This window comes from Phaenicophaeus curvirostris, chromosome 2 (genome assembly GCF_032191515.1).
Source record: "Phaenicophaeus curvirostris isolate KB17595 chromosome 2, BPBGC_Pcur_1.0, whole genome shotgun sequence".
In the NCBI taxonomy this organism is placed as follows: domain Eukaryota; kingdom Metazoa; phylum Chordata; class Aves; order Cuculiformes; family Cuculidae; genus Phaenicophaeus; species Phaenicophaeus curvirostris.
Genome location: NC_091393.1, coordinates 72,677,288 through 72,705,217, shown reverse-complemented (window position 1 = coordinate 72,705,217; position 27,930 = coordinate 72,677,288). Strand labels below are relative to the sequence as shown.

General features: G+C 40.4%; 1 protein-coding gene across 2 annotated transcripts; it reads left to right on the top strand.

Annotated features, from left to right (window-relative positions):
* Positions 1 to 190: 190 nt before the first annotated feature.
* CDC42EP3 (CDC42 effector protein 3) lies at positions 191 to 27,264 on the top strand. Of its 2 annotated transcripts, XM_069852467.1 has the most exons (3): positions 191 to 348; positions 25,136 to 25,350; positions 25,425 to 27,264. In XM_069852467.1, the coding sequence occupies exon 3, from the start codon at positions 25,439 to 25,441 to the stop codon at positions 26,204 to 26,206; it is 768 nt and encodes a 255-aa protein (XP_069708568.1). In that variant the 5' UTR covers positions 191 to 348; positions 25,136 to 25,350; positions 25,425 to 25,438; the 3' UTR covers positions 26,207 to 27,264. The 2 variants fall into 2 exon arrangements, with proteins under 2 accessions (XP_069708568.1, XP_069708567.1); XM_069852466.1 differs by having other exon boundaries at positions 25,136 to 27,264.
* Positions 27,265 to 27,930: the final 666 nt, after the last annotated feature.

Sequence of the window (27,930 nt, the reverse complement as noted above, 5' to 3'; positions counted from 1 at the left end):
CTGACGGGGAAGAGGGTTTGGGTGAGAACCCATCGGCTGTGAAGCACCTCTTTGAGGGGGGTGGGGGGCTCTAGCGGGGCACCGCCGGCACTGGGGGTGGCTGAACGAGCCGAAAACGCAGGGAGGGGAGAGCCAAGCGGGGGAAGGGAGGAAGAGACACCCCCTCGTGGTCGCTAGCACCGCCTCCCCGCCCGCCGCGACCCGGGAGCCGACGCTGACGGGCGCTCGCAGGTGAGGGGCCGCCCGCCCGGCTCCCGGCGGCTGCAGCGGCGGCAGCAGCAGCAGCAGCAGCAGCAGGAGCAGCAGCAGGAGCACTAGGAGCAGGAGGAGCAGGGCGAGCAGCCGGCTGTAAGTCGGGGAGCCGAGGGGCCCCTCTTGCCCGTGGAGGGGCTGCAGCGGAGGGGGAGGAGGAGGGGAGGGGGGCACTTCGGGGAGAGGACGCGTTAATCCTCGCCTTATGCCAGGGTGGCCGCGTCGATGAAACCGTCTCGGGGTGTTTCTGCGTCGCTGAAATACGCCCTTTATAGGCTCTTTAAATGTCCTTCCTCGCCTAAGGGCCCCGGGCAGCCTGAGCCGGTGGGAGGTGCCCCTGGCAGGATCAGTGGAACCGGGTGATCTTTAAGGTCCCTTCCGACCCAAACCATCCTGTGATTCTGTGATTTTGACATAACCTGCTTTTATAACCCCGCCTGGGAGGCAGAGGGCATCCCTACTTCGCCCCGAAACAGCGCGGGGGTTGGTTTGTTGGGTTTTTGGTTTGTTTTTTTTTTCCGTGCCTTTACTGGGGGATGTCCCCTTGCGGTGCGCCCTTCTGCGTGGGGTTAGAAATAAGGCGGCGCCGCTGGCTGCACATCTGGGCAGGGCTGGGAGCCGGTGCGGTGCTCCCTGTCCCCACAGAGCAGTTCGAGTCGGGAAGGCAAGTAAGAATCCGTATGGGGTTGCTGATGAAGGCGGTGCGGGCGGGAGATGAATCAGAGGGACGGGATTTAATTTCGGTTGAAATTTAAAAGAGGCCAAAAGAGAGGAAGTAATTAATTGAGGACTTGCGTCACCGGGGATTGTCGTTACGTTTCAAAAATAGGAAAGGGGCTTAATTATGAGATGTTTCATGTAACAAATATGATCCTGGTCTCGTACTTCCCTTTGAAAAGTCCTTGGAGGAGGGAGGCAAGGAGAGCTCCTGGGAGTGAAATTCCTACGTGTGGACCATTATTTTCAGTTATAGGTTATAAGTATGTGACGTGGTTCGGCAAGTATAGGAAAAAAAATCAGAGGCTTTGAGGTATGAAAATCTAAAGCTGAATAATTCTTAAGATGCGCGGTGTCAGAAATCTTGTAATCCATGTGTGGTGGCTCAGATGTTTTGAGGAATGACAGAAATACCAAAAAAGGCATCATGATACTCGTTGATACCGGGAGCTGAATTTTCTCCTTCCTTACAGAAAAGGAAAGTGCATTTCTGGAAGCAAGAATTGACAGATGTGGCATCTTAACAGCTGGCTAAACATAAAAGGGTGTATCAGCAGGTGATTACTGTCACAAGGATTTATTTTTAAAGTGTCTTGTACTGAAAGGGTCCACCCTTTTTTAGTTAAGTCAGGGTTAAGATTTACTTTAGCTCTATGGCATGTTAAAAATAGTCTTTGAGAGGAAGCATTCAGAAAAGTAAAAGAAAACGCCTATGTTCAAGGCATTCCTCGCTTTGAACATTTGTTTTTTGTTACAGCATGCAGAGGAGAAACTGAGCAGGATCTTTGATTGGTAGGATAGCTCTGAAGGGAATGATTTTTCCTGGCCTTAGCATAAGCCAGTGATATCTGGGAAGGAAACAATGGGGCCTATCTCCTCCTTAGATTAAAGGTAATGCCAGTTACTGTTCTGTGGGAGCACTTTGTGCAGCCACAGAAGTGAAAATCTGGCTGCAAGAAACTACCTCTGTGGTTCTGCCTCTCTTCTGTTGATCAGGAAAGCCAGCCAGAATCACCAGGTGGCCTGGGTGAATTTTGGAAAGGAAAGAGATGGCTATCACCTAAAATGCAACCCACAGACACGCTTTCCCTGAGGCAGTGTGGCTCTACACCATCCCTATTTGACTGCTGTGGCTAAATGTCGCAGCCCCTTCAAAGAGGCGTCTAAAACTGTTCCAAACCACTTATATTGGTTTTACTGTAACGAAAGAAAGCCACAGTTCATGGCAAAACATGTTTTGCTCTCAGCTTTTCATAATTAGGTATGCTGCTTTGGTTTATAGTCTTCTAAGCTGGATGACTTCTTATAGAAGAAATTCTGGTCCTCTGCCCAAGTCTTGAGAAACAGTTTGGGGTAGGGGAGGGAACTGGCATTAAAAAACAACTCTCCTTTTGCCATGCAGAATTTACCATCAAGTTCTCCATCGCTTCTTCCCAGTGAAGCTGTCTTCCCAGGGGCTTGGCAATATTCTCTGAGCAGTTCTTCCTCCTGTTCCTTGCCTTTGTTTGACAGACTTGCTGTGTATCAGGTCACCTGTTGCCCATTTTGGCTTTTCATACTGTGAAACACCTCAGGCTTTCACTCGCCTGCATGCAAATATTATTTTTTGGAGAAAAAAACCCAAAACCCGTAGCAAACAAAACCCATCCGTGTGTTACTACTTTTTTTTTTTTTTCCCTTATCACGATCAAGGCAGAGTGAAAGTATTTCCTCAAGATCTGAACCATCTCAGAGAGCTGGCTCCCTCTCCTTGCCTTAGCTGTAAGACAGTAAGACTGAACTAATTAGGTGGTCTGTGCCTAAAAGGTGCAGCTGTGCTGCAGAGACATGGGATCCCCACAGGGACAGAGCTTCTAGGGGTAGCAGTCAGCTGAAGGTATACCCTGTAGTTGGTTGGTTTTCTGTGTGACAGCAAGGTGAATGTCCCAAATAAACTCAAGTTTGAACTTAACTGGGGATGTGGGGAGAATTGTATTCAGGTGTTGGATGGAGCGTTTAAATTATCTTCTCTTACTGCAAAGCAGGCTAGTTGCTAGCCAGTGAAAGCAGCTAACTGGTGCTGATGGATGCGTCCAGATAGAGCAGTGAGAGCAGATTTGAAGCACCACCTATACAGGGGCTGGTGTTTGGGTGAAGCAGGATGGCAGAATGAGGTTCAGCTCCTGAGTACAAGCTCAGGTGAAGTTCATGCTGAAGAAGAGATCTGTTTCTAGTGCTATGTTAAACAAGAAAGATTTCTGCATGACATTCATGAAGATAATAATTGCTTACAATATTTCACAATGCTCATTATTTACATTCATAATGTTGTTGAGCAAAGATACCGATCCAGCATGGTGACTGCTGGGGATGTGAGTGTAACAGGAACAGCTGAAACTGGCTGTCAAGACGACTGGCTTCCTCATAGTTTAAGGATTAAATCAAGAGGCAGTAAAGCTTCAGAAAACACACTGCCAAGATAAAGTGGGATGATTACAAATGGACAGAGTTGGTCTGGGTGACAAGATGTATTTATACCTTTACTTGGGTTTCATTGACCTTTATGGAATAAGTAGTCAGGTGTAGAAACAAATGTTTGTCTTATGGTTCTGCTGCTAATTGAGTCTACAAGAGCACAGTTAGTTATTTTAAGCAGCTGTTTTCTTTTGAGAGGGTAGTTAAGTGTTGAATGTGTTTTACTCATTTTTTGGGTTTTGTGTGGGTTGTTTTTATTTTGTTTTAAAGGATGGGGAGATAAGTAATTTGCAGGTCCTTTACAGGCTGAACCTATGTAGGAATAGCAGCACATTTTTATACCTAAAGCTCTGAAACTGTGAAAATGATGGTTAAATACTCAAATTGTATCTTCATGACCATAGAAGCTTTTTATTGGGACTATTTTACTGAAAGGTATGTTTAGCAGAAGTAATTTGAGATACTGTTATACTTATCTTTGAAATAATGCAAGTTGCGCAATACTCTTAGAACCTGATGATTAGTATCTCATGAATGCCAGGGAGCCACATTAAGGGTTTCAGCCCCCACTATGTGTGGGACAACATACAACTTAAATCTGTAAATATTGTGTTAATGTTGTTTACTTGCACTGAATAACAGAAGAAAGCCCACCAAGTCTGATACACTGCTTTGATTTCTATCATAAAGGTCAACCGGGAACAAGTGAGATAAGAAATTAAATAGGCTGATATAGCGAGTTATTGTGCTGGTGTTCATTCTGAATAAGCTAAGTGAACTTTTCTGTGGTTTTGTGTAAACAGCAGCTGACCTTCTGTAGAGATACAAGCGCTGATGACAAGCTGTAGTACCTGAAACTAGGCATGACTTGTTTAGTCAAGTCTGCAGACTTGTTCAGATGCATTTAGATGGCAATTATTTTTTTTTCTTAAGTCATCTGTAGAAAACTTTCTGGTTTTATTCTGTCCTTTTGAAACAGTAGATGTTTCAAGTCTGGTTCTTGCTGTAGAAATTCTGTGTGTATCTGAGTATTTGTGTTGTGCCTTAAACAAAGGAAGCAGGTGTTGAGTCTTCATTGCAAATGTTTTTTTCTTTCATATTCTAATATTAGACACTTACAAAAAATGATAAACAAAACCAAAGTGTTAGTCTGACATTTTTTTCCCTATTACCTTTTTTAACAGTGCCTACAGTATAACAGTAAAGTCAAGCGAACCTGAAAACCTATAAACTGTTATGCAGGCAAAGCCAAATATCCATAAGTTGGAAAACGCCTACATAAAAAATGGTGATATATATAAGTGCATTATGGTCACATTATTTCTTACAGCCCTCTTGCCTCAAGCCGGTTGTGAGGTGAATGGTGTGAGGAACCAAATAATGGTTGCACAAGTGGTATAATTTGGGGGTTTCCTAACTTTGCTTTCTTTGACTTTGCAATCCTAGTGTTCTGCATATGCTGTTTCTAATTATGGGGTTCAGAATTCTTAGTGATACTCTGCAAGGAAGATCAAAGGTGCTTTGCTGCCACCACAGTCAGCATCTATGAAGCGTTTCTCTAAAGAGGTTGTTAAACTAGCTTTCTAGCCAGCAGAGCACTCTCTTATGATCTTCATGGGGAGAAACTTTGATACCTCTAAGGGTATGAGTAATATTGTTTCAAATTGCCAGCAGAAAGCCAAGAAAAGGCAGGAAGGTGCTGGAAGAGGCTAATGGATCTTGTTTTGATAAACACTTTCTCTGTTTCCCCAGTTCTAGTAAAGTTCTTTATTGACTTTTAAGACGTTGATTCTCTCAAGCCATACATCTGGATCAGCCTCCTGTGTAGGAGACTTTTTGTTTGGTTGTTTTTTCTAGTTTGAGTGCTGCATTAATACCGAGTGATGTACAGGAGCATAATGCCAGTGTTTCTGCAGATTTTTTCCTCACATTTACATTCTTTCAACTTTTTACCTGAGTTAATAAGATTCAGTGTATACTTTGATTTATGTTTACTTTAATTCAGCTTATTCATGAGCTTGCATAAATTAGATCTGAAACATGGGCAAAAATTACTCCAAGATGCAATGGAGCTTAAGATGGATGTTTTGCTTTTTCTCTCTCTCCTTTTCTGTGCTCAAGCACCATAAATATCCTGTCATCAGCATGGCAGAGGACCACTGAAGAACAGCATCTTATTCAGGCACTCTTGCCGCTCTTTCAATAATGGATTCTGCTGGGGAGTGGTCATTACTTTATTTGCTTTATTTTTTATTCACTGTCCTTTGAGAACTAAAGCATAGTTTCAGTTTGGTCAAAATTTATCCACAGAGAATGGTTAGGCCAGTCTTCTCAATGTTCAGATTTCAAGTGATAGCTTAATCAATTTTAATTTTACAAGCACCCTATCATTTAAAGCATTAATGCAATGCATTGGTTCTTTGAGAGTATGTGTTTCTGTGTTCATAAAGACTAAAACCAAAAGCATCCATGACATCAAAAGCTATGTATGTAACAGTGAAAAGAAAATGCAGGTTCTGCTCTTTGTATTTTGATGAAAAGGCCAGCCATTGCATTTCTTCCCAGTGCTGTGGTCCTTGTAAAGGCACATATCTAACTTTTGCATGACTGTATTAATCTAGAGTATGTTGCAGTGTAGTCTTAATTTTTTTCCTTCTTTTAAGAGTGCCTGGCTTCTAAGGGGTTGGCCAATTCAAGGAAAACTTTAACAGCAGGAGAGCTACCTGGTGAGTGAAAGAGGGACAAGGAAAGAATAGTGCCATTGATTGTCCTGCATGTCAGATGCAGCTCACGTGTTCCTGCTCCAGATACAAAAGATTATGACTCTTCATCGAGTTTAAGCTGGTTCTTTGCTTGCTCGTAGCTTTCTAGCAGATGACCTTGGAAGAATAACCACAGTTCATAAAAGGGTTAGATGCAGTGTATGTGGGGGTCTTTTCTGCCAGGGCATTTAAAAAACTTGTAGGAATATGGAAGTGAAAAATGGGGTATAGATGTATATAGCATATGGAATTGTATTTTACTTCAGTCCAAACACATGGAATGGAAAAATTAAATAGGAAATGGATTTGACTAGGGCTTCTGATACTACGGTAATACTGATAACATCTCTCAGTTTGGTCATCTTGCCTAGAATTAAACAGGGAGAATCTAGTCAGTTTGAAGATTAAATGAAAAGGTTGGATTGTTAAATGTTATCAGTCTGCTCTAACTTGTTTCTTACCTATCATATGCAAAGTAATTAGTGGTACAGAGAAGTCATACAGTCTGAATAGAAAACCTGTTGTTAGGAACAAGATAGCAGACTGAGCAGACCAGTAATTTGTATGGCAGCTGTTCCGTTCCTGTACGCCCCTTCCGCACTTGCTTGGTATGATTTTAGTGGGGAGAGAGGCTATATTTCTTCTGGTTTTGTCTATATGCACCCTCAGGCATGATGAATGCCAGTCTCAGTCTCCAGAGTCTTTTAGATAAGATCCACTAAGGTCAACAGCAAAGACAACAGAGTCATCCATTTTAAGGCAGAGTAGGCTGTACAGTTCTCTTAAAAATACATATTTATAGTCCCAAAGAAGAAAAGTTACAATAGCAAGAGCCCAAGTAGGTTAGGAATCTGTAGGAGTTTCTAAAGGAATTTGAGAAAAGGACAAAATGAAGCCTTGCCTCTCCAAGTGAAAGTGATGAACAATCACGTAGTTCATGCTGCAAACAGCTTCTGTATTTTTGCCTGAGAATTATTTTCACTTCTAGTTGCACTAGTTATTTTACCTTGAGAATACAATGGTGCCTCTACTTTGGCAGAGAAATATACATTGTAAGTAAGGTATTTTGTGGCATGGTATAACAGCTGGATTGCTGGGATATGCTCTTTTAACCTCATAGGACGAAGAAACAGGAGTAGCATCTAATGAAGTAACAATAGAGGAGTTGCATGTTTTTTGACATTGCCTTTGGTAAGAACAGGATATCCATTGAAATGTAAATCTTTAAGTGTATTCAGTTAATCACTGAAAATATGAAGATATGATCTGCATGCAATTTGAGTAATCAGTAAGGAAAGAAGCAGGCTTCAATGCCCAAGTGAGCAATCTAAACATTAAACTAACCCCTGTTCATAAATTCCATCTAATTTCCCTGTAACAAGCCTGCTTATACATTTTTCTCCCTTGCATCTGTGCATAAGGGTCAATCCCTTCACCATTTTCACTGTCCTTCCTCTTCTGGTTCCACATCCCTAGTACTTACGCAGAGGTTTTGTCCTTCCCAAATTTTGGTTGATGGTTATTCCTTCCTGCTGCAATGTTTGTGGGGATAGAGCAATGTAAGCATGAGGCATGGTATTTTTAATGGAGAGGGGATTTTGGAAGATGTTACCTGGCAAACACTAAGCTACTGAATCTTGCAAAAATAATGTAATTAGAATGCCTTAAAATTGACAGTCCTAGTAATTCGCAGTGACAGGAAAAGACACATTCTCAGATACAAATTTGACAGTCATGATGTGGTTTCAGTGCAGGCTGTGGGACAACGTGATAGTGATGTGACTGAGAGCAGCCCTGTGGAGAAGGATTTGGGGGTGCTGATTGAAGCTCAACATGAGCCAGCAATGTGTGCTCGCAGCCCAAAAGGCCAACCGTATCCTGGGCCGCATCAAAAGAAGCATGGCCAGCAGGGTGAGGGAGGTGATTCTCCCCTTCCACTCTGCTTTCATGAGGCCCCACCTGGAGTATTGTGTCCAGTTCTGGAATCCCCAACATAAGAAGGATATGGAACTGTTGGAGTGGGTCCAGAGGAGGGCTACAAGGATGGTCAGAGGGGCTGGAGCACCTCTGCTATGAGGACAGGCTGAGAGGGTTTGGGTTGTTCAGCATGGAGAAGAGAAGGCTCTGGGGAGACCTTATAGCGACCTTCCAGTACCTGAAGGGGGCTACAATAAAGCTGGGGAGGGACTTTTTACAGAGACATGTAGTGATAGGATGAGAAAGAATGGCTTTAAATTGGAAGGGGGAAGATTTAGATTAGGTATTAGGAAGAAATTCTTCACAATTAGGGTGATGAGGCACTAGAACAGGTTGCCCAGGGAAGCTGTGGCTGCCCTGTCCCTGGAGTTGTTCAAGGCCAGGTTGGATGGGGCCTTGGGCAGCCTGGTCTGGTGTGAGGTGTCCCTGCCCATGGCAGGAACATTAGAACTGGATGATCTTTAAGGTCTCTTCCAACCCAAACCATTCTATGAGTCTATGACTAGCTTTAAAGATGCAGATATGCCAGAACTTTTTAGCAAGGCTGTGGATTTTGATGGCTGGTGTAATCATAGAAGTAAGGGTATTATGATGGAGCAGAGGAGGAGGAATACATAATTCCGTTTTGTTTCATTAAAGAAACAGTGTAACATCTTTGGTTAACTTTTTTTCCACCTCTTTCTAATCCTCCCATTAAACAAACACATACAGATTGCTGCACATGAATGATAGAAAAATGTTGGCTTGAATGGTGAAGTCTGATATTTATAAAGAACTCTGAAATGAGCTTTAAAATGGAAGCTTCCAAGATATCTGAAGGGTGGGTGGTCATGTTAAAAATGCTTCATCTAAGACATTGTGTGTATTCTCCATGTAATAAAACAGTGTGGTATCTGTGAATGCAATAGCAGCTGTCAGTGTGTGTGTGTGTACATTAAAGATCCTTGTCTGAAACAGTACCAGATAATTTTTCAAGTGCTCTGATTCAGTGTGTTCTTTCAGTCCATCTGGTGAGGTAGCTGTCAGTAGTCACTGGGCTTTCTGAATTTCAAAGTTTGTAGTTCTTGTGTTAGTATGCTGAAAGTGAGGTTGTGGTCCCAAAGGCAAGTTTTGAATCAGTAACAATATATAGGCTTGAAAATAAATGATGCAGAGTGTTGTCAAAATTCAAGAACTGTATCAGTTTCTCTGGAGTAAAAGTAAATGAACTCACATCTCACTTTTCATTGTGCTCGTCTTCAAAACTGATTATCTGGAGTTGGACATTGGATTCTGCTTGATCATGGATTTGAGATACTCTTGTTAGAATGCTGTACTTTACAATGTTTAATTTTCCTGTGTCACTTTGAATAGACTAAGTGGTTGTGAAATGCGTGCCCTTCTGCTGGCACAGCGTCAGAGAGAAAACAGCTTTTGAAGCTTACAGATCTCAACGTGGTTGTGGCAATTTGACAGGAAAGGGTTTATTCAGTTTTCTGTGCAGGATTTGAGGTAGTGTCAAATGTAGATATCTATTTCTTTTTTTTTTTCTATTTTGTGCTGAAAGACAAGAACTTTCCAAACGCAACACTTTGGATGAGAACTCTTTATTTTGATAACTTCCAGGAAATTTGCCCTTTCAACCTTCATAATCGTCTTGATGGCCAAGAAAACACAATGTGTGGACAAAAGGACTCTAAAAATTTAGTATGGCTTTCCCTAGAAAAAATGTTTTCTGAAATATTTAATTCCTAAGAGGAATGTCACGTATACAGGTAAAAACATTGTTTATATCTTGAATGATAAAAGCCAGAACAGCCTCCTTTGGGAGCCTATGACAAGTTTTAGGCCTTCTCTGAATTTTTATCCTGTTCTGTGTCAGTATGACTCCTGGCTCTGCCTGAAGTGTTTGCATTGGACCATGGGCAGCCTTTTTTTCCTGTCCTTTTTTTTTTTTTTAATAATAATAAACGGTGGTTTGATTGGTTTTTTTTTAATAAAAGTCCAAATAATAAAGAATCCACCACAAGCCCTGGTAAATAGTTTTTGCTGTTAAGAAAAGGTACGTTTTCTTTCTTGCCTTGCTTTGTCTAGCTTCGTTCTAACTAACGTAAGTGATAGCATGATTCAGTGGCTGGAAGCTAGATACCCTCTATTATTAAATTTGTATTCTTTGTGGTAGTAACTGTCCATGAGCAATTCATCACTTCATCTTCTAAGTAGCTGAACAGACTGAACTCTCAACAAGTCTGTTGCTGTAAATTATCTAGTCCATTAATCAGCCTTGGGTTCTTCTGAAACCCCCTTGTTTAATGACATCCTCCTGGAAGTGCGGCTACCAGGACTGGATGTGATGATGGTCAAATACAGAATTACTGGACCTTCCCTTTCCCTGTCAGTGCTCTTTCATGCAGCAGGGATTTGCAGTATCCCCTTGTTACCACAGCATAAGAGGATCAGGTTCAGCTGATATCTCTCCTGACTTACAAAACTCTTGTTATTGTTTCTGAGCGCAGTTTTCCATCCTGGAAGTATGGTGTATGTCTTAAAATTGAATATTGAATGCATGAATTTGGCTACTGTTAAAACTCAAGTGTCCTGCTGATGTTCAGATATCAGCTAATCAATGTCATTCTTTTCCTCTAATTTCTGCTGTTTGTTAATTTCTGTTAATTTTCCTTTCCTCCTTCTGATCCCCAGTCCTCCAGTGCAGAATATTTCAGGATAATTCTCCAATGGGATTGATCAATTGAAGGCAAAGAGTTTAAGAGCATCCACTGCCTGGTTTGTTTCTGACAGTCTGAAACACTCACTTTGGGAGGTGTGAACTTTCTCAGTCAGCAAGCACTAACCTGGGGTCTTGGGGACTATTTAAAGTTAACTGTTCTACTAAGCTGCTAAAGGGTTGTATTTGAAGAGTTTTGGTTTACTGATTAGGTGCAGATTTTTTTTTTTCTTTTCATTGTTATTTGGGCCCTTCTCTTCCCATGCTAAGTTGTGTCTGCCTTCCCACTTTTGTTCTCTAAAGTGAATGGATTATAGTCTTTTCAAGAATGGTGAGAGTTTAACAGCAGTGTTTGCTTTAACAGCAGTGTTTGCAGTAGGTTTTTTGTTTAAGAGAATAGATATATAATTTGAGTTATTGTAGGGTAACCCATATTTAGTGTTCAGTGTTCAGAGAGAATTTAAACTGTTTTCTCCAAGGATGTGATTTAACTTGAGCAGCTAGGACTATGGGACTCTGGTGTTCATGGAGCTATTTCTAATGTGGATTTTTGTAGCTGTTGGTGAACAATTTAACCATTTCCTCCAGTAAGGATTTCTTTGCACTTCTTCCTCTGAGCCTAAGTATGCTGCCCTGCTGCTTCTGCAGCTAGAAGGAGGGTATCTCTAGTGAATCCAGGTAGCGCCCATATACAGAGGAAAAGAAGGAATGCCAGTTTGGCAATATCGTCTTTCTTCTAGAAGTTACTGTACATGCTGTTTTGCTGGGACTGTGTTTCAAAGTATTTTGGTTATGATATTTCTATTCCTTCTTATGTGAGCTGTATACAGAGAGTCTGTAGAACCGTCCCTACATTAGCCATGAGTTTCCTCCTGCCCAGTACTGAAGCAGCAACACTAAGATGTTGATGCCTTCCTCGGATGCAAGTTCCCTCTTGACATTTCTTGAGTGTACTGCGTGATGGCCAAGTGCTCCTCTGTAATTGAGGAAGGGAAAGTGTGTTGCTTCCCTGTGTTTCTACAGAGGCTATCTTTACTTAAATAACTAGTGTAGCCTTTTACAAGAGAAGAGAGTGCCACGCTGTGCCTTAAATTAATGAAACTGAATGGTTGGACTCAGTGATCCAAGAGGGCTTTTCCAACCTGGTGATTCTATGATTTCATGATTCTATGAAATCCTGATGCATCGTAACAATATAATACGGGGGATTTTTCTTCTGGCTATGGTTTGGATTTGCACCCAGGACAAAGACACTGACTTCAATTTCTGCTCCCCTTGCCAACACTAAAGAGGTCAGGAATACCTGACCACTTACTTCTGTGACTTGGAATCTGACCAACTTTATGTTGGTTTTGTTTTCTGAGTTGGTCGGAGAGGGGCTTGTCCTAGTTGTGTATTGTTCTTTGTCTGGTTGGTTTGGGGTATATTTGTCTGTTTACTTTTCCTAGTGTTTGCGCAGAGATTTTTGTCAGCACTTCAGGAGTCTGTCCCGGGCACTACAGCCTGTCACCTTTTCTTAAATTTGTAAAGGATGGTAAACTGCACTAAGCAACATATCAGTCCATACCCATGACTTGAATTCTGACTCCCTGGAGCTTGCAGGAGCCATTAAATATTTGTTTTAAATAGCCTTCAGTAAAGGCAGAAGTTCATTTTACCTACTTATTAAAGGATTAAGTAAATAAACTTGCCCTTTACACAGGAACATAGATCCCTGAATTATGTTATTTGTCTGCCTACGCCCCGCTGCCATCCATACCAAGCTATGTGAATTGGCACATGGACAACTTGCAGCATGTGGTAGCAGCTTGTTCTTGGTCAAGAGAGAGGTGCATCCATGCCCAAAGGGATTGCTGCACCTCATTTCTGCGCTGTTACAGTTGTATAAATAAGATGTGATGACCAAACACTGTTATAACAGTCTAGCAGCAAGTGTCACAATGCGCTATAAGGCCTTGGTATATGTGTGTTCTGTTTCAGACCTAGCTTCTCTCAACTCTGAAACAATTAGTGCAACCTAGATAGAAGTGTAGGCTTAGTATATTTAGCTGATGTTAGTTTAGTTAGAGACCTAAACATAAATCTTGCTTAGTACCTCTAAAAAGTGACCTCTAAGGGAGACCTTTAAAAGGTAAGCTGAGACATTACTAAAAAGTCAGGTGGTTTAATTGGGGTTGAATTTGTCTGTCAGACACCTGGTATAGGTCTTCTCAGTACCCTGGGGATGAAGTGTCAGTGCTGATCAGTCTGATTTCTATGGACAATAGTTTTGGCAATGGTCAACTTCGCTCTTTCACCTCTGATCTCCCTTGTGGGAACTAGCATAAGGAATACAGTGACTGATGAGGAGGGTGTTTAGCAGTTAGTTGGGATTTGTAAAGGAGAGTGAAAGGGACCTGCAAACTCAAGGCTTTGCTCCTGGGGTAGGAAGAAGGGGGCAGAGTTGGCTCTTTGGACTACATGATCCTAAAGATCTTTTCCAACCTACATGATTCTATTTGACCCATGGTGGCTGTACAGAGGTGCAGCCGGGTGTTGTCATCTGTTACCTAATGTCTAGCCTAGTTTCTGTTGAAATATCTGATTAATTTTGGGGTTTTTATTAATGTGGGTTTTGGAACAAATTAAATGTGACCAAGGTCCCAACAAGGATCTGCAATTTGTTTTCTGCTGAAGAACTCTTTATTCAAATGAACACAAATTTGCATCATTAAGCGCACGCTTCACTTAGGCTGCCCAACAGGACTGAACACAGAGACAGAAATTGTCTTTTGTGTGGCCTTTCTTATAAGGGGACAGCCATTTAGGCCCAGCTCGTGCTTTGGCTTGTGTATATTCTTTTACAGCATTTCTGGGGAGGTGTAGGTGTTTTACAGCAATCTGAGTTTGCTATGATCCTCTTCAAAAAGGCCATGCATCTTGTATTTCTTCATGCAATTGCTAGTTATTATTATCTACTCCCCTCCCTCTCCCTATGCACCTCAAGAATTTACAGTGTTTTAAGGTGTGTGAGAAGGTTTGTTTGAGTAGGAGAACTCATCATAAAGAGTTGCAACTTGTTTCTCGCAACAAAGGCAAGCTGTTGTTTTGGTTGAGTGTGGTATTACGCCACGACGTTTTGTCAGTGTCAATTTATGCCAGGCTTTAAATAGGATACTCTGCAATGAGTTTATTTTCTGGTAGTCTGTAATCCTTTCAGGCTAGGTAACATTAACGAGCGGCAGCATTACTGTGGCTGGTTTTCTTTTGATCATGCACAGCCCTAGTCAGGAAATGGGTGAGGAGCATGAGTCATGATTATATTACCCTAATGTGACTGCCTACTAAAGGTCTTCTTTTTGCCGCCAATATGCTTTCCTTTGACACTGCTTCTGAAAACAGAACGTCCATTTTGGAGCACTTTGAAATATTGACCTTTAAACAGAGGGATTTATGTTCTTTTGCAGTCTCGAGGCAAAGTTTTAAGTGGGAGCCCCTGCAGAGCGCAGAGAGAACACGAGCGTCTGCAAAATGCGTTTCCAGAAAGCTGCAAGGGACAGGACTTGACTTGCAGTACATTAGGTCTGCTTGGGTTCATTGGATACAGTATGTTTCCCTGACCTATTTAATTATTCTATCACGTTGCCTGCACATTCAAGCTTGAGGTCCAGTTGTCTCTCTATACAGATGCTGTCATCTTATTCAACATTTGGCTTATGCTGTGTCTTAGAGCTGTACTTATCTTTTGAAATATGGCTGCAGTAATGGGAAGATAGATGCTGACTACTGGCTGAGGTAAAACTTGAGTGTTGAGAAGGTAGCTTTAGTGGGATTTCAGACAGCAGTATTTCAGACGGTTTGATGAAATATAGGGGGCTTAGGGTTTGAAAGAAATGTCAGCTGCTAATCAGTAAACTAGCTTTAGTACTGAATTGCCACTGTGCCACTCTGAGTATTCAGACAGTGCACCTCTGTACAAGTGCCGAGTATATTGATTTATTTCAAATTAAACTGCCTAGCTCTGCTTGGTTTTAAGAGGACTATGTGAAATATGGCTGTTGGCAAAGAGAGTGAATGTGCTGTGATACTACTTAATATGTACAAGAAAAAAAAGAAGTCTGATCAGTTTAGTACAAGCAACTCAAGTTAACAGACGTGAGTGTCTGTGGCAGAGAGATCTCAGGAGAAAGTGGGGATGGCTGCGCTGGTGTCCACTGTGATGTGTCCCTGTCAGCTGGGGCACGCCACAGGTGTCACTGACACGCTGCAGAGCACAGCCAGAATGTGACATTCTTTCAGTTGTCACTTATTCCTCCAGATTATTACCTTTGCTCAACTGGTGCATTCAAATAGTGGAGTTAGTTGTTAGGAGTATAGTATAAACTCACAGAGGAGGTGTCACTTCTATTTTTTTTCTTTTGTTTCATATAAAGGTGATAAAACAGTTGCTTTAGTTATATTAACAATCCACTTCGAATTGCATATACATAACAAAATTTTTGAAGTCCTATTGACTTCATGATTTCATCTCCGTTCCTTGAAGAGGGCCCAAGTTGGATCAAAAAAGAAATTCAGTGTATATTTTTATAATCCATTGAATAGTTTCCTTTCTTCCATGATCTCTAATCTCATCTTGATGACCATTCAGTGCACTGAAGGAGGCAGAACTGCAGCAGAGCAGAAGATTCATCGTTGTTCTTTGTAATAAAACAAATAAGTCCTGTGCAGCTCCATATTTTTCTGACCCCTCCACCTTATTGTTAGCCTTTGTTTATAGAGGGCTCTCTGGCGTTCAGGTTTATTTTAAACCTAGTTTATCAGCCACTTCAAGATGGTAAATACTTATTTCAAGAGAAAGGTTTTGAGAATTAAATGATATGCATACTATAATCACTAGTTTTCCTATGTCACTTATGTGTTTCAAGGACACGATGAAGAATATTTGACTTGGAGATGAAGGGTGTTTGAGAACTGAAGGTGGGGAGTTCACAGTAGGGGGCTTTTGGTGGGGGGTTGAGGTTATTTTTTGTTTGGGATCTTGAAAGATGCCTTTTGTCAGGGGCTACCAGTTAAGGAAATCTTAAGCTAGGGATCTTTTTTTTTCTTTTAAAGAAAAAAATACCTTAACTGCAGTTGGAAAATCTTCATTTCAACGTAACAGCCACCTTAGGAGACCTAAGGCAGAAGCTAGTGGAGCTCCCAAGCCATTTTTGCATCAGAAGTGAATAAAATCTGGAGGTAACTCCATGGACATTTTTTATTGAAGAGGAGTTGGTTAAGAATTGCCATCCCTTCTTCCAGAACTCCTTACTCTCAAAGAGTGACATTTCATGAGACAGTTTAGCTGTTCAAATGACTTTTGCAGCTGAAAGTAGCAGTCTTGTTCCTTGCCTTGTCATCTTACACTCCTTTCCTGGTTAGTTTTCACCCAGTTCAGCATGCTGAACTGGCTTATAAGGGGCCAAGTGTGTACACACAGTAGGGGGAAGGGGCGAATGCCTTTCTGACAGCGACATTTATATTGGTCTTGAACTCTCTTGAAGCATTGCCATCAGTCACACTGCAGCTGTTGGTAAGCCTCTGCTGTAAACTGAGTCAGTGGGGAGGATTGCTGCTGCAACTGATTTGCAGTGTGCCTCATAGGTCTGCTTCCACATGGAGGGTACGAAGAACTGCAGTGCAGAACCGGTAACCAGCAGCAAGGAGAGAGAAATCCAGGGTGGGAACTTCGTAAACCAGCTTTAAAAGCAGAGCTAGGTCAGGGAACTACACCCTCCTGTGTCAAAAGAGAAAGCCATCTATGCTAACCTGCTCAGAATTACAAAGGGTGGGGATTCCTAATCCACTTAAACTGATACAGTGCTGGCTGACATCAAAAGAGACAGTAAAAAAGGGACCTGCCTCAATCCACATCTTCCCAAATTCTTCCATATGGCAATACCAGCACTTACATGAATGCCCTGTGCTGCGTCAGGCATCTGCTTTGACTAAAACCTCTTTGTTTCCAACCAGAACAGTTCCCCAACCTTTTAGGTTGCACATAGGCTAAGGTTACAGGGTTTTTTTTTGTCCCATTTCACGATAGTTTTCCTCTGGCTTAAGAAAGTGGATGGACAAGCTTTTAAGACTCTCTATCTGGTAGTTTATGAGTTTAAGGTCTCCAGCAATTTGCTCATCTGGTCTGCTGGCTTTGTAGGAGGAAACGTGTGACTGTGCTTCAGTGCCCAGTCTCTGATGTAGCATAACCTCACCTTGAGCAGCTGCATGAATTAAGGTGCTGGACTTTGTACTGACATGTACCTGTGCCTAAATGTGCATGGGCTTGCACTCACCCAATTTTTTAACCAACGATAAAGTTGAACTATATGGTACTAAATTTGTATGTATGAGTGTACCAGTTAACAAAGTTAAGAAGAAAGTAATGAAGAGGGATGTGTTTTGGTCCGTGGAGCTGAACAACAGAATACAGTGAGCTCATTAAATGCCTGCCTCTAGAGGAGAAAAAGTTTTTTATTATTCTAGAAAAGATGCTAACTTTTCAAAGCTGAAACAAGGCTGTGACCAAAACCTGTTGGAAGGTGAAAAAGTTGTTCCAGGAAAAAAATGGGAATTATTTAAAACGGTTTAATGAATGGTCAAAAGCACAACTGCAAAAACAGACTCTATAAGGCATTTGACTTAATATTGCATCACAGCCAAATCTTTAAAACATAAGTCCTGTGTAATGTCAACAAAGCACATATTAAACATGTTTAGACTCTCAGAGTAAATGTCAGAAGTAGGTATCAAATAGGGGTGCATTTCTATTGGAATAATGCAGAAATCTCTGTCCAGCATTGGGCTGCATAGTATTTTTATGAGAATCCTGCAAAATTGTTGTGGTACAAATTTGCAGATGATGGAGATTGATGAGGAAATATATCGATGAGAAGACAGATTAATCTCAACTGATTTATCAATTGACTGCTTGAGCACACTGAAATAAAGTATTTTCTTTTTCTGAGCTATGGCCTTGCTTTTTATCTTAAAGAATATAAATCCAGTTTATTTGCTGAAGAATGATAGCTTGGAAAGCCTTTTCCTTTTTTCTTTTTCTTTTTTTTCCCCCCCCATAAGAAATAGTCTTACTGAACAAACAGTGTAATATGAGCACCAGCATTAGCTGTAGTGGCAAAATTTGTTGCTTAAATGAATATATGGGTATCTTCATCCCAAGAAATAGAATGAGGGTGCCCACTCTGAACTGAGAAATGGCAGTTATAACTAGTTTCTACTTCTGCCAATATAGTTAATCCTGGTTGGAGAACTCTTTTTTTGTTTGACCAGCACAAAAACTCTAAAAGTGTTTGTAATATGAAGCCACCGTGAAACTACTGGGAAATTCCTGTTGTAAGATGGTGAGGATAGAAAAAGACGTATGATCTTGTTTATAAACAAGGCAGCAATGATGGGAAGAAATTATTTTTATCTTTGTATATGCTATGAGGGAGAACAATATTGAAATGTTCTCACTAATTCTGATCTCCTCTGAAGAGGATGCTGGAAAATTGGAGGGGGTTCAAAGGAGGGAGAGAAAGAGTTGTATTTGAAGGCTTGAAATTACTCCCCCACCATCGCCGCATGAGGTATTCCCCCTGTTCACTTCGATCAAAAAGGGTGACTGGGAAACAACTTGGTTAATAGTCAAGTACCTTAACAGGGATGAAGGTTAGTGGTTGATAAAGGGCCTTTGTAATCTCAGACTGAGACAAAGTAAAATAATAACTGGAGACTGGAGCCAGCTGCTTAAATTAGACAGTAGACCCAAATTAGATAACTTCAGGAGCTCTTTTCTGCTGTGCTAGTCCAGCTGTTTGAAGGACAAAGTAAACTATAAGAATGATTTTATTTTTTTTCCCAAAGCAGGTTGCCCTTCCTTTATTTCTTTTCTTACAGGCTAATATGAAAACTCTTAAATATGTGAAATACCTAATTCATTTCAATATAATGCACAAGTACTTGAATGGCTTGTAGTTGAGAATGTTCCCTGTTTGACATGATTTACTTCACCTTGATCAATTTGAACAGATACCATGCAGGGAAAGGTGGTGAGATTTGAAGCAGTCAACAATTGAAATATGGAACTTGGTTTTTCTTTGTTCATGAACTTAGGTGTTAGGGAGGGGAAAAGAGAAGGGTCCTGGAGAAATGGAAGATAACTGTAGAGAAAGACATGTATGCAGCCTGGCCATGCCTTAATGGTTGCTTCTTCGGGTGGACGGCTCACAGCTAGTCTACTCTTTGTCTTTGATTTATGTGGGGAAAAAGTATTTATAGCAAGGGAAATGAAAATGTATCTTTGTTTTTCTTACATTTTCCTTTCACTTTCCCTTCCAAAGATGACTGATAATTAATTAATTCCTTTGCTTTTTTAAAAAAATAAATTTCTAGCCAGCTAGTTTATAGCTTATAGGTTTTCCAAGCTTTCCCTGTCTTTCATTAGTATATCTGTATTATGGAGCATATTCACATTTCCTCCACCTACTCTGAGCAGTCAATTGCTTTAAGAATTAAAGCTGTTTCAAGCTGCCTTGGAGTATTTAGCCACTATTAATTTAGAAAGATATATCAGGTGGAACTCTGCAGGGCTATCTTCCATCTCTGTTACTACCAAATATTTTCGTGAATTATTTGAATGCATGGTTATTACATCCACAGAAGATGTTAAACATGCAGAGGCCAAGATTAAAATTCAAAGTGATCATGACCATTTGAAGTGTCTGAAATTACTAGAATGCAATGCAGCATGTACAGAGGCTTTGCTGCAGGGTAATAGTCAAGAACAAGCTGTAGAATAACTAGCTAGGCAACAGCTCACTAAAGGAGCTAGATTTTTAGTGGACCACAAACTAAACATAGGCCAACAGTGTTGTGATGCTGAAAGAAAAATGCAGACACTCTATCAAGAGAAAAATTGAGACACTGGCTTGAATATTGTGTTTGCTTTTGGACATGGTTAAAGAAAGATTAGAGCTGAGGGGAGGAAGACTGAAAAAAGGTTGGGGGAAGTTATCCAAGCTCCAGAAACCATGACCTGTGTTGAAAGATTAAAATATTTATGTTGTTAAATCTGAAGGAGAAAAGCCTGAAAGGAGATGTAGAATGTATAAAAAATAATGAACTGTATTCATTAGGGCCCCAGGTGGAGCATGAGAAACTTCAGGTGCGTGTTCTCTGATGACTAGCCTCTGTGAAGTAAATTAATGTGAGCAGTCTGCACCTGTAGGGAATTTTAAGAGGCGGGTGGACAAACATCTCCCAGGACTAGCAGAAGGCATCTGGGTCTTTGCAGGAGGATGGAGGAAAGAATGAACTGCATCATAGGGTCCCCTCTTGACCTGTGTTTCTGTAGATGTAGAAAGGATTGGGATTTGTTTTTCCTTCATTTTCTAAAATATGTACATGACAATGGGGTAGAATAGGTTAAATTTGATCTAGGAAAGTAGGTTGAGTGCAGTTTGAGAAAATTGGTTAAACTGAGGTCTGATTAGCCTGCTTGGTTTTATAAAGCAATTAAAGCCATAGCTTTAATCAGAAAGGTGCAAATTCTTTGATGGAGGGAGAAACAAAGGGGCAAGGACTTCTAATCTGATCAAGGAAGGTGACTTTAATACAGATAAATTCAAAGGCTGGGCGTCTTATAAACAAGGTTAATGTAGATGAACAGTCTGGAGGGAGAAGTGTTACCACCCGATTTGATTCAAACTGCTTAGGAGGTGGTGGCTCTATAAACAGAGGCTCACTCGTGGCTTGGTCTAGAAGTGGACAGATGTATTACCTTTCATCTTCAGAGGCTGCCAGTTGATATGGACGCCTAAGTCCACAGGAACATGAGAGGTAAGCTCTGTGGTGCATCATCTGCTGCCTTTCTTGCACCTGAAGACTTTGCTGTACTGAGAGTTTGTTTTACCAGCATTCAGGAATTGTAACTGCAGGAGTTGAAGCCTGTGTTACAAAAACAATAAAAATGCGGTTTGCACTGATGTTTCAGGCATAGTGACAGTATCAGCATTGACGAATATATTCTCAACTATTTGTGCTGCTGAAAGCTACTGGTAGCTAAAGCATAAAATGAACCCCTAAAGCCTGATTCTTCTCTACTTTCACGTACTTCATTGTGAGAAAAACTGCAACAGCTTATTCTGTAGTTTGTGTCTGTCTTTTGCTGTGTTACTGTATTCTCATTTGGATATTTAATAACATACAGACTTTGTTTTCTCCTAGTGACTCGCTCCATAAGGTACTTCAATGTTATTTTAAACAGTGCTTTGGAAATGGGTTTCTCTTAAGTTCGTATGCTTCTAGACAGTGATATGTAAGGCAGAGCCCTTGGACCCTTGGAACAGATTGTCCTGTAGAAAGCCCATAGGCTTCCAAGAGCATGCACTTGATTCTATTCCTGCTCTGTGGAAACAGGATTTTCTTTCTATCATTTCTTTGCCTAGGACACTTGGGATTGTGCATAAATAAAATTTTGCATCCTTACCCTTATTTGTCTCTGGCTTTGTAAGCTTAGCTGTTGAGATATTCGCTGATAGTCTGTCCTTTTAAAGTTGACTGTGCAGAATAAACTGAGGCACCCATGGAAAACTGAGCTGTGAGGAAGGTGATGATTACTGAGTGGACAGAGGATTTGTATGGCAGATTAAGAAGTGCCTCTGAAAATATTACTCTTTGTTACTAAGCAAAACACTTACATGAATGTGTGAAGTGACAGAAATGAAAATTTTTGCTGGGCTGAAGTTTCTCTGGCTTGGCTTGTGCTTGGAGCTTGTTAGGAGAGGGGTATCTCTAACTGGAAGAAAAATCCTTTCATGTTGTTCTCTTAAGTTCTCCCACTGTAAGCTGGCAGTCTGGGACTGTGGAATTGTGGTCATGCATTTGGTTTTCTGATAACTTCTCATTCAGCTTTCCAGTTTGACTATAAATTCACTTGGTTACTGGTTTGAAATTAGTCAAAACAGAAACTCTTTTAGTGACAGTATCAGAAAAATGTCTCATTGTAAGACAAAGTGAACTTCACTATATGGCTTGGTATCAAGATTGGAGTGTGTTCTATCCCTTCTCTTAGCCCGTGTGCAGCAGTGCTTTCGTTACTTGCTGAGTACAGGGAGGGTGTAAGGTTCTTGTGAAAATTCTGTGGAATTATTGATTTTAGTTTTGCAGGAGTTGAGCTGGAGGTGTAATCTCGTTAGGCCTTTCTTCATTTGCTGAATTTGGATTTTAATTTTTTTTTTCTTAATAAAATGCATGGTTTAGTGTTTGATAGGAATGGTTGGACTCGATGATCCGTTGGGTCTCTTCCAACCTGGTTATTCTATGATTCTATGATTCTAACTATTTTTTTTTAAACCGCCTGTTATCTGTTGATACAGGTTCTTCCTTATTCAGTTGCAAATGAAATACGAGGAACAACAATATTTTAGGCTAAGTGAATGTTTCCAGATTTTCAGTATATTTCATCTGTTCAAAGTAGCTTCAAATCTGTACTCCTTTGGGCAGTAGTTGACAAACAGGATAGGTATGCAGAAATGAAGCACAGTTGCTCTGAAGCCTATCAAGATTGCTGTATGTGGAAAGCCTGTCCGTTGAGGAGGCAACCCTTATCCTTTATTTACAAGGTGTAATTTGCAGAATTTTTAATGGAGTGTCTAGTGAAATCTGCAGCAATGGTAGCTTTTGTTTTCAGCTTGTAGTAAGCACATAATTGAAAATTCTTCTCTTCAAACGTAAAGCAGCTTGCATGGGCCCAGTGGAAGGCAAGGCCTTCACAAATACAGAGGCTGCTTTATAGAGAAGGATTATAATTCTTGGCACCAGAATCTCTAGCAGCATCCTCTGAGGCAGTGTGGTTTTACACTGCCCCTTACTGGTTCTCTCTCATAATGCAAGAACTAAAGGAGATCTGGATGCCCAAAAGTTCGCTCTGTTTTGGGATTTTCCAGTTCCCCCTCAGCCAAGCTATGCGCTAAATAAAGTACAATGCTCTTATGTTTTGAAAAGGATTATTTATATTAAAAGTTATTTGCACTTAATTTTAGTATTTCTTCGTGTTCAGATGTTTCATTGAGTCCCTCAGGTTTCTTTGAAATCTCCTATTGGAGTTTGGCGATAATGGTCTTTGATGCATCAGTGTCCAAACTGGTAGAAGCCATGAAAACTCTGAACGAACTAGGATTTGTCTTTCACTTTTAAACTAGCGAGCAGCAAGCGTGACTTTGAGCCACATGGACACTATATTGCCATACATACTGACTGAATGATCTCAAAGAATGGATAATTTGAATCGGGGAATTCTGCCTGTTATTTCTGAGAAGTGAGATAGAGTTGAGTTCAGTTGATCAGTTGAACAGCTTCACTGTTTGGCAGTGTTTGCTAAGAATTGTCTAATTGTCTGCTTTTTAGAGTAGAGGGTGCTTTGTTTAGCTAAATGATAATCAGTATGGAGGGGTGGAGATAGACAACATGACAGTGCAATGAATTTTTCTGTTTAAAACTGAAAGGTAACCAAGTTGACTGATCAGTTCTTTCATCATGGGGTGCGGCACAAGTAGAGATTTTATTTAGGATTCGCTTTTGTGTCTTCGAGTAGACATGGAATTAAGTTGGTGGAGTTTTGGTACATAATATGAGTCTCCTAGTATTCTGTAGATCTCAATTAATTACCATTTTGTTGTGTAGAAGGAAGCTTTTGAAGTACTTTTTGATTGCATCAATCAGTTACTATATTTTCAAACTTGTGCTTAAAAGCATGAAATGTCCTCATACTTTATAGAGCATTGAGCTTATTTTGTATGGCAGCTTTCATCTGATTATATCTGTTGTACTTTTTTGGGAGAGGGCTTTTGAATGATATCTGAAGAGCAGTTAGATATCTGATGGGAATCAAAAGACCAAAATGCTAACCTGGCTAGATTCCCAGTTCCCCTTGTGATGTACAGTTAAGTACCCCACTGTAGGAACTAATTACTCAGGTTAAAGGATTTATGAAAATTCTTAAATACTTCTTGACAATCTGGCTGTATACCAATACAGTGCAAAGTCTTAAAACTGGTGATTCCTACTGGGCTTTTTTTGATGAAGGAAAATACTTGCTGGGGCGTGAATAAAAGGCAGTAAAAATAGCCCTTGTTACAGACAGCTTTCCTTCACTTATTGCATAGAACAGTCCTTCTGTGCAAAACCTGCAAGCTCTTTTGTGGGCTGAGGATGGTGATGGACAGTGTGTGAGGGATTTGGGGCTGATTATTCGGGTAAGGAGTGACCTGTGATGCTCTGGTGGTCCATGGACTGAATAGGGAAAAGTACGAAGATGTCCAGGAGAAAAATGCATTCTTATTCTGAGATTGCTCATGAGTCAGAAACTGGTACTGTCAGGAATAAATGCACCATTAAAACATTAAAGAAGAGTGGTTTTCCATAACTTGTTGATCCAATAGCCTGTTAGCCCTTGTGGACTGATTTATCAGGCTTTTCAGAGACCATATTCTAGTAGGAAGTCTTGGTTTGCAAACACTGTTTCATTTGGTTGCACAGAGCAACTCTGAGTCACCCTGGCTCTTGGCCTACATAATTCTTGAACTACACCCTATAACTAATGAGTATGAAGAATTCCTGTAGTCTAAGGATTGTAGACACAAGAATCAGTCTCTTCTAAACTACCTGCGTTTGGATGTTTCTAACTAATTGTAAAGATGTGTGTAAAGACTAGCACATTTTAAAAATACCTAAGCCTATCCATTTAAATGGGCATATTTACTAGAAACGTTATTGGTCACAGTTTGCCAGAGTTCCAGTGCTAAATGGGGGTATCGGAAGTTCTCTAGTCCAAGGTAGTCTACTCCATTTCCAAAAAGGATTCCTGAGTGACTCCGTTGGTCTTCCTGACTCTACCAAAAGCTTAATGTTGTTGAATGTTATAAACGTGTTTCTGCATGTGCTTTCAAAGGTCAGTATTTTTGAATGCCAGAATAAGAAGAAAGGTTGAGATAGTGATATTTAGCAAAAGAATTGTGCTCAGCAACCGTGTCTAAGAAACTCTGACTTCAAAAAAAGCTATGAAGTCAGAGAAAGGTTAGCTAGCCCTTGTTAATCAAAACTCTTTTTATCTTGCCTAATGAAGGGAAGCAAAATCATAAAGCTAATCTGCAGGCTGGAACTGTCAGTACCATGACTGAATTTTTTGTAGAAATAAGACTGAATGAACCATGAAAAATAAATTAATGATAACCTGGTTTTGTATCCCATGCAGGTTTTTTCAACTTCTGGAAGAAGCAGGATGTTTGGTTGCTAACTGATCTGAAACTTGTGCTAAACCCTGGAAAAGTCTGCAGTGGGAGACATTCACCTGCACACGCCCCACAGTTCTGTGCATCAGAAGAAAGGGACTTCACGTGCAAGAGTGGTTCAAGATGATGATGATGTAATTTTGATAACAGTGAAGGTCTCTTGAGAATAACTGACATTGTAAGAGGCTTCTCTCTCCCTCCTCTTCCTTTTATTTTTCTTTTTTTTTCTTTTCTAATAACTTCCTCTCTCAGAAACTAGAAGCAAGATGCCAGCCAAGACACCAATCTACTTGAAAGCTGCTAACAATAAGAAAGGGAAAAAAATCAAACTAAGAGATATCTTGTCTCCTGATATGATCAGTCCCCCTCTTGGAGATTTTCGTCATACCATACACATCGGAAAAGAGGGACAACATGATGTTTTTGGAGACATCTCCTTTTTGCAGGGCAACTATGAGCTATTGCCTGGAAATGAAGGAGAAACCAGAGTTAGTCAGTCTGGTGGCCACAATGAATTCTTAAGGGCGAACAGCACTTCTGAATCCATGTTTACAGAAACTCCATCACCAGTGCTCAAAAACGCTATCTCCCTTCCTGCCATTGGGGGTTCTCAAGCCCTTACATTGCCCTTACTGTCACCAGTGACATTTAATTCAAAGCAAGAATCAACCAAGTCATCAAGAAATCCTAGGCTTAGCTGTGAGCCAGTAATAGAAGAAAAATTGCAGGAGAAAAGTCCACAGATGGAGGATGTTGAAGCATACAAAGATGACGTATGGGAGCAAAATGGTGGTTCTTCACATCTTACTAATGGTAGAGACAGTCACTCATCCAGCTTTTCTGAACGATGCACTGACTGGCAAACAGTTGATTTGTTCAATGACAGTCAACTTTCATGTGAACTAACCAAGACAAAGACTAAGTCAGAAGAGTCTCTTTCAGATCTTGCAGGCTCTCTTCTCTCATTACAACTTGACTTGGGACCTTCGCTTTTGGATGAGGTCCTCAATGTAATGGACAAGAATAAATCTTAGAACTGGTACTCCCTTCCTCTTTATAAGTGAGTCACTTAAACAGAAAAAACATAGTTCAAAAGTAGAGACACTTAATCGGCTGTATTTGCAGTTGTTTGACGGGTTTTCTAAAAATGTTCTTAAAATACTATTTTTTTACCTATTGTTTTCGATGATTTTTGTTACAATAAATTCTCATAGCAGAGGATAAATTTTAATAACAGTTTTCAGCAAATATGAAATGTTTTTAAGTACCAGTATTAATGATCAGAAACTTAAGAAACAGTTTGAGGATGATACTGATTGTGACATTTGATTAGTTCACTTCTACAGGCTTCTGAATGTATGAGAATCTCTTTAAGAGTCAGAAAGGAGACTGATATTGATTATTCACTTTTATAAATTATTACAGCATCACTCTACAGGTAGGCCTCTTTCTAGAACCTTATGTTTGAAGGTTTGATAGTGTTTTTCTTCATTTTGCATAGTACCATTTCTGTTACACCTTCACTGTAACTACTTTCTTGGTCTTACACTACCGCTCCATATTCAGGTGTGAACAATTTGAAGGCTTTTTCAGCTTGGACACCTGGTCCAGAGTCTCAGCTGCTTTAAATGAGTGTTCACAGATTTACACAAGTTGAGGCATGGGCCTGATATTGTATATGAAATGATATGTTGTAAACAGGTGACACATGCAAGATATTATGGTTAAATTATTTTAAAAGTTGAAATATATTTTTTGTGTGCATATTGGCTTTTTAACACAGGCGCCTACACGTACAGTATCTCATCAAAATAGTCGCTTGGCATTATTGGTGCTCTTCTGAAAGTTGTATATTTGTGTGTTTGAAAAGAAATATGTATCGATACTTCTTGCTTTTTTCTTCATTTATTACCACACATGCTTAAACTTGCAGCAGATTATTTCAATTTTTGAAGAAAGCACTGGTTATTCACAATGCTTGTGATGTGTGCTGCCAACAGCCAATGTTTGGGAAATGTGGATCCCTTAATACAGTACCTACATGGATTGCATACATATTTTGTGCAATACAATAAACGAAACTTTAAATTGCTATGGCTTTGTGATTCAGTACGTAGCCTTGCCAAAACAAAGTTGTGTTTTCTGCTGTAATGAAGTAGACTACAATAGATTTGCAGAAATATGGGACCAAGGGGTCGATAAATTCTACTACCTTAATTCAGCTGACTTCTCCAATTTGGTTTACTTCCTTGGGGTTTTAAGGGCAGACTCCATGTAAGTAGGACACTTTGGGATGTACGCTAGTTTTAAATAATTAGAGACAAGAAACCTGTACTTTGGTTCTAGTGAAGGTAATAGCAAAGTTGCAGAAGCTTTCTCTGAAGTATTTAGGTAAATTCCTGACACAGTCTGTAGACTGTTCTTCATTAGAAAGCCACATTTATCTGTATCTTCCTATCAGAACATGGGAGTCGTGGATGATTTAATACACATCATATTTATCCTTAAAATTTCTAGGGAGCGAATGCTGTGTAATTCCATTCTTTCAGTATGTTTTAGGAGCACAGCCATCTATTTCCAGATAAGCACTTACATTATTGAGCATTAATGAGACGTGCAGCTACATTCTCCCATATTATTTCTGTAAATGAGGAACTGAGATGTAGAATGGCAAGAACTGTGTTTATTTTTAAGATAAAGCTTAATTGCCTTTGACTTCATATTCTGTGTGTGTAAGCCTGGATTAAATTTCCAGTCC